General features: G+C 38.7%; 2 protein-coding genes across 3 annotated transcripts in view; both read right to left on the bottom strand.

The window, feature by feature from the left end:
• PTPRB (protein tyrosine phosphatase receptor type B) overlaps positions 1 to 3,688 on the bottom strand; it is a 122,092-nt gene extending 118,404 nt beyond the window's left edge. Inside the window, exons 1-2 of the mRNA XM_043887097.1 lie at positions 3,553 to 3,688; positions 1,915 to 2,310 (exon numbers count right to left, since the gene is read on the bottom strand). Of these exons, the coding sequence (XP_043743032.1) occupies positions 1,915 to 2,310; positions 3,553 to 3,607 (451 nt within the window). The 5' untranslated portion in view covers positions 3,608 to 3,688. The remainder of the gene's footprint in view (positions 1 to 1,914; positions 2,311 to 3,552) is intronic.
• Positions 3,689 to 4,281: 593 nt separating this feature from the next.
• Positions 4,282 to 12,455, bottom strand: part of PTPRR (protein tyrosine phosphatase receptor type R) — a 269,220-nt gene continuing 261,046 nt past the window's right edge. For both annotated transcript variants that reach the window (XM_043887108.1, XM_043887116.1), the window contains exon 14: positions 4,282 to 5,465. In XM_043887108.1, coding sequence (XP_043743043.1) covers positions 5,372 to 5,465 — 94 coding nt within the window. In that variant the 3' untranslated portion in view covers positions 4,282 to 5,371. The remainder of the gene's footprint in view (positions 5,466 to 12,455) is intronic.

The raw sequence follows: 12,455 nt of genomic DNA, 5'->3' as shown, positions 1-12,455 counted from the left end.
AAATGAAGTATATCATTAGACATGTTTTGTGTGAAGATTAAAAGAAATAGTTTTTCCATGGATTATCTTCTATCTTGAATAACCCATATCTATTGAATTCATATGTGCTTTTTAAAAGTTCTAATGAAAGAATATTCTTCTAAGGTTTGATTGGGAGTTGGGGAGGAATCTCACTGCTTGGGTATAACCATACACCATACAACCAAAATATTTACAGTGTTCCTGTGTTGTTTAGGACAGACCTAGCTAGATGAACTACAGGAAAGGAACTGTATGGATGGTGTTATGTGATGTATTCTCCCTGATAAAGTTGAATTTCATAATTAAATTTTATATTTCTTATCTTTTTCTCATATCAGAAGTTTTTATAAGAATAGAGACTCTTGTACTGTAGAAGAGCCCATTTAATTGGCACCTACTTAGATGTTTAATCTAGTGAATGAGTGACTTAAAACTGTTCAAAGATCAGTGTGGTGAAAAAACTCATGTAAGTCTCAAAAATCAAGACCTAATTAAAATATTTAAATGTACAGTGGATGCTGATCCTGAAATGAGGTTATGAATCAAAATCACTTGGGGAACTTTTTTAAAAGCATCCAGTATCATGCCCAAATATAGATTTCTTGGAATCAAATCTTGGAGACAACAGTAAAGGAAGAAATGATGGCAATGACTCATTTTACTCCTCTCCACCAGGTGATTCTGAATGTAGCCAATTGGGCAAGAATGTTATGGATAAGCATGTGGAAACTACTGTAAAATGGAACATATATTGGACAAGGAATCAAGAAACTTTGGTTCTCAACAAAGTCCTACTGTATATAGCACATGGAACTCTGCTCAAAGTTATGTGACAGTCTGGATGGAAGAGAGTTTGGGGGAGAATGGATACATGTGTATCTATGGCTGAGTCCCTTCACTGTTCAGCTGAAAGGATCACAATGCTATTTGTTAATCGGCTATACTCTAATATAAAAAAAAGTTTAAAAAAATAAACCTGGGTTCTAATCTATACCTCTGCTATTTAATTATTTGGGGCAATTCACTTTACCCTGACAAATTATAATCTTATGGAAGGGCTTCATTTCTAGATAATTCTCCAGTTATTTATAGCTAGTATGTAGCAATTCTTTTATCCTTCATGACTTCCTAAAGCAAACCTCTAATAAAGGAGTAAATAAGCAATAAAATGATTAAGTAAAACAGAAAATTAAGCTGTATTGACAAATAAAAATTCCTAGTCTAGGGCTGAACTGTATGTTGTACCAGAAATTTATGCATGTGTATACAAGTTTTTATATGTCCATTATGTACATTCTATTCATCAGTGATCAACAAATTAGAAAATTCTGTGGCTGCACATTTGTTCTTAACATGTCAAAGATACTACCTCCAAAAAAATCTACCCCTAAACATTAGTACAAGAGATTTGCAAAAGCATAACTTACTATCTTCCCAGTCTTATCAAGCACCATTTTGATGTTCTAATAGCTCCTCATAATCAGAGAACAGAAGTGTCTACATCAGCAAAATTATTAATTTCCTTATCATTGCCTTTAGTCATTACCTGTGTATACTATACACAGATTTACATTCCCACATCTAGTAGTATTTAGCCAAAGTGCTTAATGTTTGACACAAAAGAGAAGCTCAAGAAATATTTGTTGAATTAATAAAATAAGTAAGAAAAAAAAAAAGGAAGGAAGCATGAGAGATAGACAGAAAAAGGAAAGATGGGCTTATTTTAACGAAGATAATGAAATTTTCCAAGTTGGTGTGTACCACACAATCCATTTCCATTCGCTTATGAATCTTCAATAAGAATTTTGTTGGAGCATGTGGACTTCCCTTGAATGCAAAATAGCAAGATATTTAACAGAACTTTCAGAATCAATTCTGAAAGGAAGAACTCACCTTTTTTAGAGCAGAGGCTTTCATTGACTGGTTTTCCCTCCTGGTTGACATCTATTTTCATCCAGCTATGGAGGTACTTCCTGCCCTTCTTGACCACTACTCTGAAGCCTTGTTTCTTGAGAAAGAGAGAGGCATTTTCCACCTCAAGGAACCCTTCCTTCTCATAGCAAGTCCATCGAGGAGCCTGGGAGCAGGGGGCAAAGATGGCGGCTCGGCCAGGGCCACCAGAGGAATTGGAGATGCCCAGGCACAGAGCAGATTTAACATGAAGCAGCTTTCCATCCTCAGTCCACATCCACTGCTGGTTCTGGTTTGTCCTATTGCACAAGTCCATGACCACTCTCTCATTTTTGAAAAGACACTGTTGTTTCTGGACATGGACAATCTGAAACCCCTCTGGAAGATGAGAAGCTCATCAAGGGCTATGCAACAAACCATAAAGCCCACCAGAAAACAAAGCAACCCACCCATAAATCAGCCTGGTCAAAATGCAAGCTTTACTTATCTTTTGCAATTGCTATCATTTAAAGTGAACAGTTCCAGATTCAACACATGTGATTTAAAAATCCCAAAACAGACAATGCAAAAATGTCACACTTAGCTTCTTTTCTTTTCCTTTCACATGGGTTAGGGAAGAAAATACACCCCCACTGAAATAATGAAAGGAAGCTTGGAAAAGAAACTAAACCATCCAAAGAATACGGTGAGCTATTTTAGCCCAAATATTTAATATGCTAAAGTCATATAAAATCCAATTCCCATTTTAACCATTTCACTCTTTCCACCTCACCTCCATTCTCCACTCTAAAGAAACACTCCATTTTCCAATTCTTAAGTTACCACTGCTATAAGTGTTTGTGTACAAATGGATGAGTTTGAATACAATTTTTGAAAATTAGGTATATTTATCCCAAAATAAAACAAAATTTTCCATTCTTCTAAGCACATTCTCCTAGCTAATAGTAACTAATAAAAGTATTGATTATCACAAATTGAATTTTTATAATACTATAGAGAAGTATTTTCCTATTTTGTGACAGTATCTACAGTCTTCCCTCAAATGCTAATAAAAGAAAACTGAATACCCAATTGTTAAACATCAGATTAAAAAGTGAAATATTCAGGCTCAAGAACCATCTTCAAGGTGCTTTTACTTAATTTTCTCAGCTATTTCATTAAAATATTCAGACGTTCCAAATAACAACTTCCAAATAAAACCCACCACAGTTCCTCAACTCCCTTTAATTATATTTCTTATACTTTCTTTCTTTAACACAAAGGAAACCAAACTATAACTTGACAGAGAAAAAGCAGAAAGATGCCACAGACAGTTACATAATAATACGTTTTCCCCACCTTGGGGCTGCTTTAGTCTCTGCCATTCAGATGCCATTTCAGGAGCTGCCTGAGGCATTTGGAGGACACCAGAGGAGGCCATTTATTTTCTTTTGGGGAGAAATCTCAACAAAATGTGGGCATCACAGGCTCCTTTTATTCCCTCTCCTCATCGTCTCTGGCTAAACTGCCATGGAGACCTGGCTCCATTTCCGCTTTGTTTCACAGACTTTTCAAAGGACAGAGACTCCTCTGCTGGCTATTGAAGAAATGCCTCAGGGAACTTGAGGCAGATCCACTCACCTGAGTTCACGAAGATGAAGCAGGTAAGAATCGCCATGTAAAATTCAGCCTCCATTTTCCACTTAACGACTGTTCATGCTTTGCTTGGGGGAAAAAAAAATTCTCCCAGATAAGAGAAGCAAAGACTAGGAAGGAAATGTGCCTTCATGGTGGGGGGAAAAGTCAGTGACGAGCACTTCCTCCTATTGAATTGTTTGGGGGAAGTTTTACACCAGTTGTCCTTTTGTCTGTTTCCTTAGAAAGAAGGGATTATGATTACTTCTGTCTTTTTTTTTTATGTCGAAAAAATTCCAGCCCCCAGGAGCAGAACAAAATGTATAAGTTTTCTTCTACCATCCCTTTGCCACACGACTAAGCTCAAGAGGGAAAAGAATTGTAATCTTAGGTAATTCAATGTTCCTACAGCATTACATCTCTTCAGGTGATGTGATTCTGCCGAACAAACACCAACCATGTAATTTATGAAGGCCTATGACAAGTGATATGAAGACATAAACATGTACTGTGTGTATAATGATAGCTGGAAGTCTATTGAGGAAAACCACATAATGATGGCACTTCTAGATCATTATCACTCAAGTGATGACAATACTACATTTTGAAATCGTCATCTCTACTGGGGAGAGGTAGACTAAAATTACACCCATCACACTATTGACTTCAGGCTTTCCCTAAAAGATAATGGTCTCTCTCCAAATAAGGAAAAAAAAGTACATGACTTACTCAACATTTAGTATTAAGAGTAGTTTATTGGCAGTAGGAAACAAAGTCAACATAGTTGCATTAAAAATTCATATGTGAGCAGAACATCTAGTGTTTGCTGAGTGTAGATTTTTTTTAAACTTTGTCTCTTGAGGATTAAATTGTTTCAGTGATTTAAGGATATCCATGGCAGCATCCTTTTAAAGAACCACTGGAAATGGGACAGGTTACATCAATTTCAAAGGCATCTGCCTTTTACTGGGAGAGAGATTTCAGGTAGACATTATATTCAAAAATTCTTTCTTAGTAAAAGAGAGACAAGTATTTAAAATTCTTAATACATCAGAGTTGCTACAAATTTGTTTTTCCCTTTGGAAGTAAAATGACTCACAATGTAGAAATACAGTGGATAGAATTCTGGAGCAGAAACCACCTCTATGCTCAATAGTAGAGAGTAAATACATATATACCCAATGACAATCATTGTGCTCTGTAATTGTTTGATAGGAGGTACTGATAAATACACACTTAATAGGTAATATTTTCAAGACACATTTCCATATAAAATAGTTACTGCTTTTGATTTTTTTTCCAAAAACACAGACTTATTTGTTAAAAATCCATCATCAATCACTTGCAACTTTAGCAGCAAGATTCTGGTAACTGAGAAGGAATTAGCACTTAAAACAGGAACAGTTTAACAACTGACAGTCCATTCACAAGACAGATTTTGCAAACATTAAAGCATCTAAACATACAATAATAATTTCTTCAGCAGCTCTTCAAGGTATCATCTGATGACGTATATTTCATACATATATTCTGTGTGGCAGATAGTCAATACAGACAAAACAAATTCCTCCTTAGCGGTGTGAGAAATCAACCATACCTCCATCAGCAGAGGACCTTCAAAATAATTTAGGGGATGCTTACAAGTGCATTCATATACACAAGAGGCTGGAGGACTTGAATATGTTGCCATCTTCCACAATCCATGCCCCGACTTGGCTTCATGGCTTCTCTTCCCTTCCACTGCGGGAAGCTCCTTCCAGAAGCCTTGAGTGGGTAATCAGCTAATCACCCCTAGAGATCAAAGGTCTGGTGAGTCTTCAGAGAATCACTGGACAGTTTCTGCTGAAAGTCTGCTCTCATACAGGCACAGAGCATGATGAACAAATTCATACTGCTCACTGGTTTGGACCATTCCACCCCTGCAAGGAAGAGATAATATAACTTATTGCTAACATCCCACCATCTCAAGTAATGCAGAGACCACACTCAAGTGAAAGTGCTACGCCAAAGACACAGAGAACAGTTGACATGGTAATTCTTTTGTTGTCCCTCTTTCCTATGTCCAGATGACCTGAAAGATGATTTTAATATGCTAATATATATGAAGGGATTAACACAGTGTCTGCTACACAGTAGGCATTTGATTAATTTAACCAACGTCATTACTGGGGAGGCAGTACAGCCTCATGGTTAAGTACTTGAACTTTGGAACCAGACTGTCTGAGTTCAAATCCCTCCGATGCCTAGTTTTGGTCAGGGCAAATTGATCTTGGGCAAGTTCCTTAAAATGCTTTTGTCTCAGTGTCATCTGCTATTAAAGTAGGAGAATAACGGGATTATTCTCACAGGATTATTGCTAGGGTTAAATAAATTCACTTCTATTTGGAGTGTTAGTATTACTTCTAGGGTGCCTTATCATTCTTCTTATGTTATACGGATTTATGCACTTGGGTTTGATTGATATAGGTTTACTAAACAAAACTCAACTGTAAAATGTTGCTCTTTCTAGAAGTTAAAAGAACTACCTTGCAATGGTTTATTTGAGTATGTTATGGGGAAACAATTTTGGGTGTGGTGTGCTGGGTATTTAAACACAGTAGCAGGAGATCCTTAAATGAGTTGGAAAAAGAGAATTGGTTCTTGCTTTTTCCCCCTTAGTTAATGTCATTATCATCACTAGTTATTCTGTGTACCATATGTTTTACATTAGTGGAAGGTACCTAACTTCATGCTCAGACGGTAAAGCGTCTGCCTACAATGCAGGAGACCCGGGTTCGATCCCTGGGTCGGGAAGATCCCCTGGAGAAGGAAATGGCAACCCATTCCAGTATTCTTGCCTGGAAAATCCCATGGACTGAGGATCCTGGTAGGCTACAGTCCATGGGGTCACAAAGAGTTGGACACGACTGAGCAACTTCACTTCACCTAACTTCATAAGAAGTAGTAACACTGCTCCTTATACATTTATACATAAAAGAGGTATATTGAATTTTTTTTTGATAATGGTTCCTTTACCTAGCAAAGCTACTATAATGTATAAATGTTATTTTTCCTGCTCACTGAGTAAATGCATCCCTATTAGTAACTATGTGAAGTCTTATAAAGTCTTCATAACTCCAAAACCAATACTACAACCGATTTTAAACTTATTAGTTCTTCTTAGTGGCTGTTGTTACCATTCAAAATAATTGATTTTAGGACATTCAGCACTTCAACTTTAAAAATGAGATATATTGCCTCACTATAATGTAACTTCTAGTTAATGGTAATAACTAAAATTGGGCTTATATCTAGGTTTACTTGCCCACTTCTATAAATATAAGCTTACAAGGTAGTAAAGCAGTACAATTTCACCCTCTTAAACAGCAGTGTTAAGTTAGAAACACTCATCCTTCAACTATACTAAACAGGCCAATCAATTCAGTTCAGTTCAGTTGCTCAGTCATGTCTGACTCTTTGCGACCCCATGAATTGCAGCACGCCAGGCCTCCCTGTCCATCACCAACTCCCGAAGTTTACTCAAACTCATGTCCATTGAGTTGGTGATGCCATCCAACCATCTTATCCTCTGTCATTTCCTTCTGCTCCTGCCCTCAATCTTTCCCAGCATCAGGGTCTTTTCAAATGAGTCAGCTCTTCGCATCAGGTGGCCAAAATATTGGAGTTTCAGCTTCAACATCAGTCCTTCCAATGAACACCCAGGACTGATCTTCTTTAGGATGGACTGGTTGGATCTCCTTACAGTCCAAGGGACTCTCAAGAGTCTTCTGCAACACCACAGTTCAAAAGCATCAATTCTTCGGTGCTCAGCTTTCTTTATAGTCCAACTCTCACATCCATACATGACTACTGGGAAAACCATAGCCTTGACTAGACGGAGCTTTGTTGGCAAAGTAATGTCTCTGCTTTTTAATATGCTGTCTAGGTTGGTCATAACTTTTCTTCCAAGGAGTAAGCGTCTTTTAATTTCATGACTGCAATCACCATCTGCAGTGATTTTGGAGCCCAGAAAAATAAAGTCAGCCACTGTTTCCCCATCTATTTGCCATGAAGTGATGGGATCATATGCCATGATCTTAGTTTTCTGAATGTTGAGCTTTAAGCCAACTTTTTCACTCTCCTCTTTCACTTTCATCAAGAGGCTCTTTAGTTCTTCTTCACTTTCTGCCATAAGTGTGGTATCATCTGCATATCTGAGGTTATTGATATTTCTCCCAGCAATCTTGATTCCAGCTTGTGCTTCATCCACCCAGCATTTCTCATGACGTACTCTGCATAGAAGTTAAATAATCAGGGTGACAATATACAGCCTTGACGTACTCCTTTTCCTATTTGGAACCAGTCTGTTGGTCCATGTCCAGTTCTAACTGTTGCTTCCTGACCTGCAGGTTTCTCAAGAGGCAGGTCAGGTGGTCTGGTATTCCCATCTCTTTCAGAATTTTCCACAGTTTATTGTGATCCACACAGTCAAAGGCTTTGGCATAGTCAATACAGCAGAAATAGGTGTTTTTCTGGAACTCTCTTGCTTTTTCGATGGGATGCCCAAATGATGTACTTGGTAATAGAAAGGCAAATACATGACTTTTTTCGTGACTGCAATTCATTGGCAGAAATATATCATCATTCCTTTTCCATAGAAAACTGCACATGTTGTTGTACTAAAGGCAGCTCTCTGGTCAAAGCGTTCCTTGATCCTAAGTCGACAACAGGAGTGGCCAGCTGAGGTGATGACTTTTCTCAGCTGGATGATGACATCTGGGCACACCTAAAAACAGCAGGTGTCCGGAAGATGCTGGCTTTGACTGTGAGGCTTGGGAGAGCCAGCCACAGGAAATATTGAGGCCGCTCTAGGGAGCTGAGAGGTACCTCCCTTCCTTTGGCATCAGCACAGCTATTAGGCTCCCTCCTTAAGCTGCAGACAGTCTGTGGAGCCTTACAAGTGCTCAGTCTCCTGGACTCTGGTCTGTGAATTTCCTCTCACCATTTACTTCACTTTGAGACAAGATTTCCCCCTTCTTATATGTTACAGTGAACGAACATTGGTATTTACATGTCCAACTGTTGAATGAATGAAGGTTCAGTCTAGGTTTAATCATCATCTTACCCCAGAAAGGTCAGCAGTGTAATTTTATTGCTTGGAGTATACTTACTATGATATTCTGTTAACTAAGTCAAATGGTGTTTCTGCCAGCAAAGGTGGACAAGATGCGGAAATAAACTCATTAGCTGCAGACTAGCAAAACTCTTGTGGATATCAAGGCTTAAGGGAGGTGTATGAAAAGTAAGGTTACTTCTCACTTGTTTTGAAAAATAAAAGGGAAAGATTCGGCATCTGAAGGATCCTCAGAGGTGATGCATTCCAACTGCTAACAAAATGTTGCCTTTCTAGGAGGGAGAGGTCTACATGGTAGATGGTCAGGTAGTTTCTGCCGGGGGGGGGGGGGGTAGTTAGCCTTTGCCAAGGTTGGCAGGAAAACTTTTGAAGACGTCAGAATGAGTCTGCTCGTCTTTAACTTTCACCCGCCCCATTGGTTAAACTGAAATAACCCTAAGAGCCTTAAGGTTCCTCTTAAGAGTCACACAATAGCTCTCTAAGTGTTGGAAAACAACCATCAAAGTCCCACAATCTTTTCTTCTCTAGACTAAACATCCTGTGGTCACTCAATATTTCTATGCAGCCTGGTTTCCCTGTCACTCCCCAGTCTAGCCTCCGCTTTCTATAGGCTGTTTTATCAAGTATGACCTTCTTAGAGTGTTGTGTCTACTCCCGATGAGATCAAGTCAGTGGGAATATTTCCCTCTCTAGCTGCATGTTATAAGCCAAAGAGTCTGCTTCTGCAGGTGTGCTGGGTGGAAAGATCCCGCAGTGGCTACCGAGTGCCTGGTGCTTGGCAAGTATTTTAGGATATTGAGTGAAGGTTTGGGATAAAGAAAAAGCCCACAGGATTATTTTTGAATGTGAAAATCACAGCTCTCTTCCACTTTTTTCAAACTAAGTACGGAACTTTCTGTTTATTCCTATTCAACTTGTTGGTTTCGGCACAAAGTTCTTATTTACTGACATCGCTATTTCTATCGTTCCGTATATTAGCCTTTATTCTCACCCCCAGATTGGTGTCTCCCAGATAGTTAACAAGCATGCCTTGTGTCTTTTTATCTGTCATTTATAATGGAGTAGAAGAAGACAGGGCTAAGACAGGGTCTTGACTACAAGTAATTTGATATCATGTGATATACTGTCTAATTCCATTTCAAAATTATTTCTAACTAGGTTTTAGGTCCTTTAAGAGCAGGCATGATGTTACAGTTTGTGCATATTTGCAAAAGTGGAAAACATTTACTAGTCTGAAGTAAATACTTGTCAAGTAGGTTACTGAGGCCAGGCTGTCTCATGTAGTATGAAAACATATAAGCTCTAGGCTAAAAGAAGGGAAGGGGCATCACAGAACGCATTAACTGGAAGTTGACTCAAAATCAGGAACTCATTACAATCATCTTTTAAAATATTATTTCAAACTACATATATTGGTATGTAGAACACTGCTGATCTTTGTAAGAACTTAAATTCTAATAATTTAACCTGCAGATTTTATTTATCCAGTTACAGGACAACTATAGTCTTTTATAGGCTGACCATAGTGAAAAATACTCAAGAAGCTAATGTAGTGCCTAAAACAAAATATATTTATGGAATAAATGAACATAGCAAGATTAATCATGAACCCTCAAGAGAGTCCCATACTAATTCAGCCTCCAGGAGAACTCTGACTCAGATTGCAGGTACCTTTTGGGTCAGACAGGGCTCCAAGGACATGCTGAGGTCTGGATCTATATTACTGATGTAAAGTTTCTGAGCAAGCTGGTCCTTAAAGGTAAGAAGCAAGAATTCTCTTTTTATTCCTTTAAAAGGCATCATCCAACATTTTCTTTTTAATACTTTAAAAGGCATCAGTCAGTTCAGTCGCTTAGTCATGTCTGACTCTGCGACCCCATGGACTGTAGCACGCCAGGCTTCCCTGTCCATCACCAACTCCTGGAGCCTACTCAAACTCATGTCCATCGTGTCGGTGATGACATCCAACCATCCCATCCTCTGTTGTCCCCTTCTCCTCCCACCTGCAATCTTTCCCAGCATCATGATCTTTTCCAGTGAGTCGGTTCTTTACATCAGGTGGCCAAAGTATTGGGGTTTCAGCTTCAGCATCAGTCCTTCCAATGAATATTCAGGACTGATTTCCTTTGGGATGGACTGGTTGAATCTCCTTGCAGTCCAAGGGACTCTTAAGAGTCTTCTCCAACACCACATAAAAGGCATAAGCCAACTCAATTATGAAGGCACTAAATAATCCTTGATCTCCAACAGATTATAGTTAAAAACTCAACCAAGGTTAAGATTTTAAGAGTTCTGTGGTGATTAAGATGATGCTTCAGTGGAGAAAGACTGTCATCAGTCAGGCAGCATGCCAAAATCACCACCATTACCCAACATACTGTATTTAAAGCACTGTCTCTCCTTGGAGAATCCTGTTTAGATACAAGTCTTTTCCTGGGGGTATAACACATTAAGGTACAATACCTATTGCCAAATGGGAATTAGATTATCAAAAATGAATAAGTCCATATAAAAGCAGGGCAAGGCAACCCAGTTAACCATGAGAGTCATTGTGAGTTTGAAAAAACTTGAGATGCCAAAGCATCAAGTTCATTACCAGTAGGGACCAAAGAGTGTTAAGAGGTAAAAAGACATCATACACTGCTTTCAAGACCAGTTGTGTCTCCACCACTTATTAGCTGCTTTACCCTTATCACATAATCTTTGCCGTGCTGTTTTCTCATCTGCAAAATGATGAGGTAATCATCTAACTATACCTGCTTTATAGCACTGTTGTGAGATATAAATGAACAGTCCATTTAAATATATTTATTACTACACAGCTAAGCACTTGCAGATACCACCGTGTTAGCTATTCTTTGACGCTATCTGGTCAGACAGGGCTGGATGGTAGGCTCTGGAATGAGTCCTCTGAGGACCTTACAGGACTAAGAGCACATCTGACGGAAGACTGCTCTGGCATACTGCTCGGGCTGGGCAAGACTAGACATGCTTGGTTGCTCAGTCATGTCCAATTCTTTGTGATCCTTTGGACTGTAGCCCACCAGGTCTGTTCATGGGATTTTTCTGGCAAGAATACTGAAGTGAATACTGGTAAGAATACTTACCAGCCTAGATGGAAAAATTAAAATATGTTTTTAAATATGAACCAGCCTAGAAGTCACCTACTAGTGAAGAGTCACCTACAGTGGAGGTAGATGACCTAGTAGAAAGAATGAAGCTTGGAGTCAGACAGATTCAAGTTTGAATCCTTGCTTTTGAACCTACCAGCTACAGGCTTTTGAACAAATCACTTATGCTATCCCAGCTGAATTTTCCTGAACTGTAAAATGACAAACCTCATCAAGATCATGAGGATCAAATGAGTCAGAGCCTGTCAACGTCTAGCCAAAGGCTATTCACAGAATTCCCAGGAGCCCAGGGTTCTACCACAGTGTCTGTGTGGGAAAGGAGGGTGTCCTCAGACTGGTTCCTAATCCCAGTTTTGACCAAGGCATTTCTCTTTACTCTTTCTTCTTTTTTAAATTACTGTCATTGGTTTTCTATATCAGTGTATTGTGGAAGATTTTGTCTTCCCAATATTTTGTTTCTCCTTCAAAAGTTTAAAAACCACTGGCCTGGCAAAGAGTGTTTACCTAATAGGCTTCAAAATTTGCAAGGTTTAAATGAGATAATCCAGAGAATGCTTAGCTTAGCACAGTTGTGAAATGAAAACATCTCCTGCCATATCAATAAACAAGAAATATGATAGCCAACAGCAATTTCTAGCCTCCAAATGTGAATGAAAGTGAAAGTG

Source organism: Cervus elaphus, chromosome 3 (assembly GCF_910594005.1).
Source record: "Cervus elaphus chromosome 3, mCerEla1.1, whole genome shotgun sequence".
NCBI lineage: Eukaryota > Metazoa > Chordata > Mammalia > Artiodactyla > Cervidae > Cervus > Cervus elaphus.
This window is presented reverse-complemented; position numbering and strand designations above follow the sequence as displayed.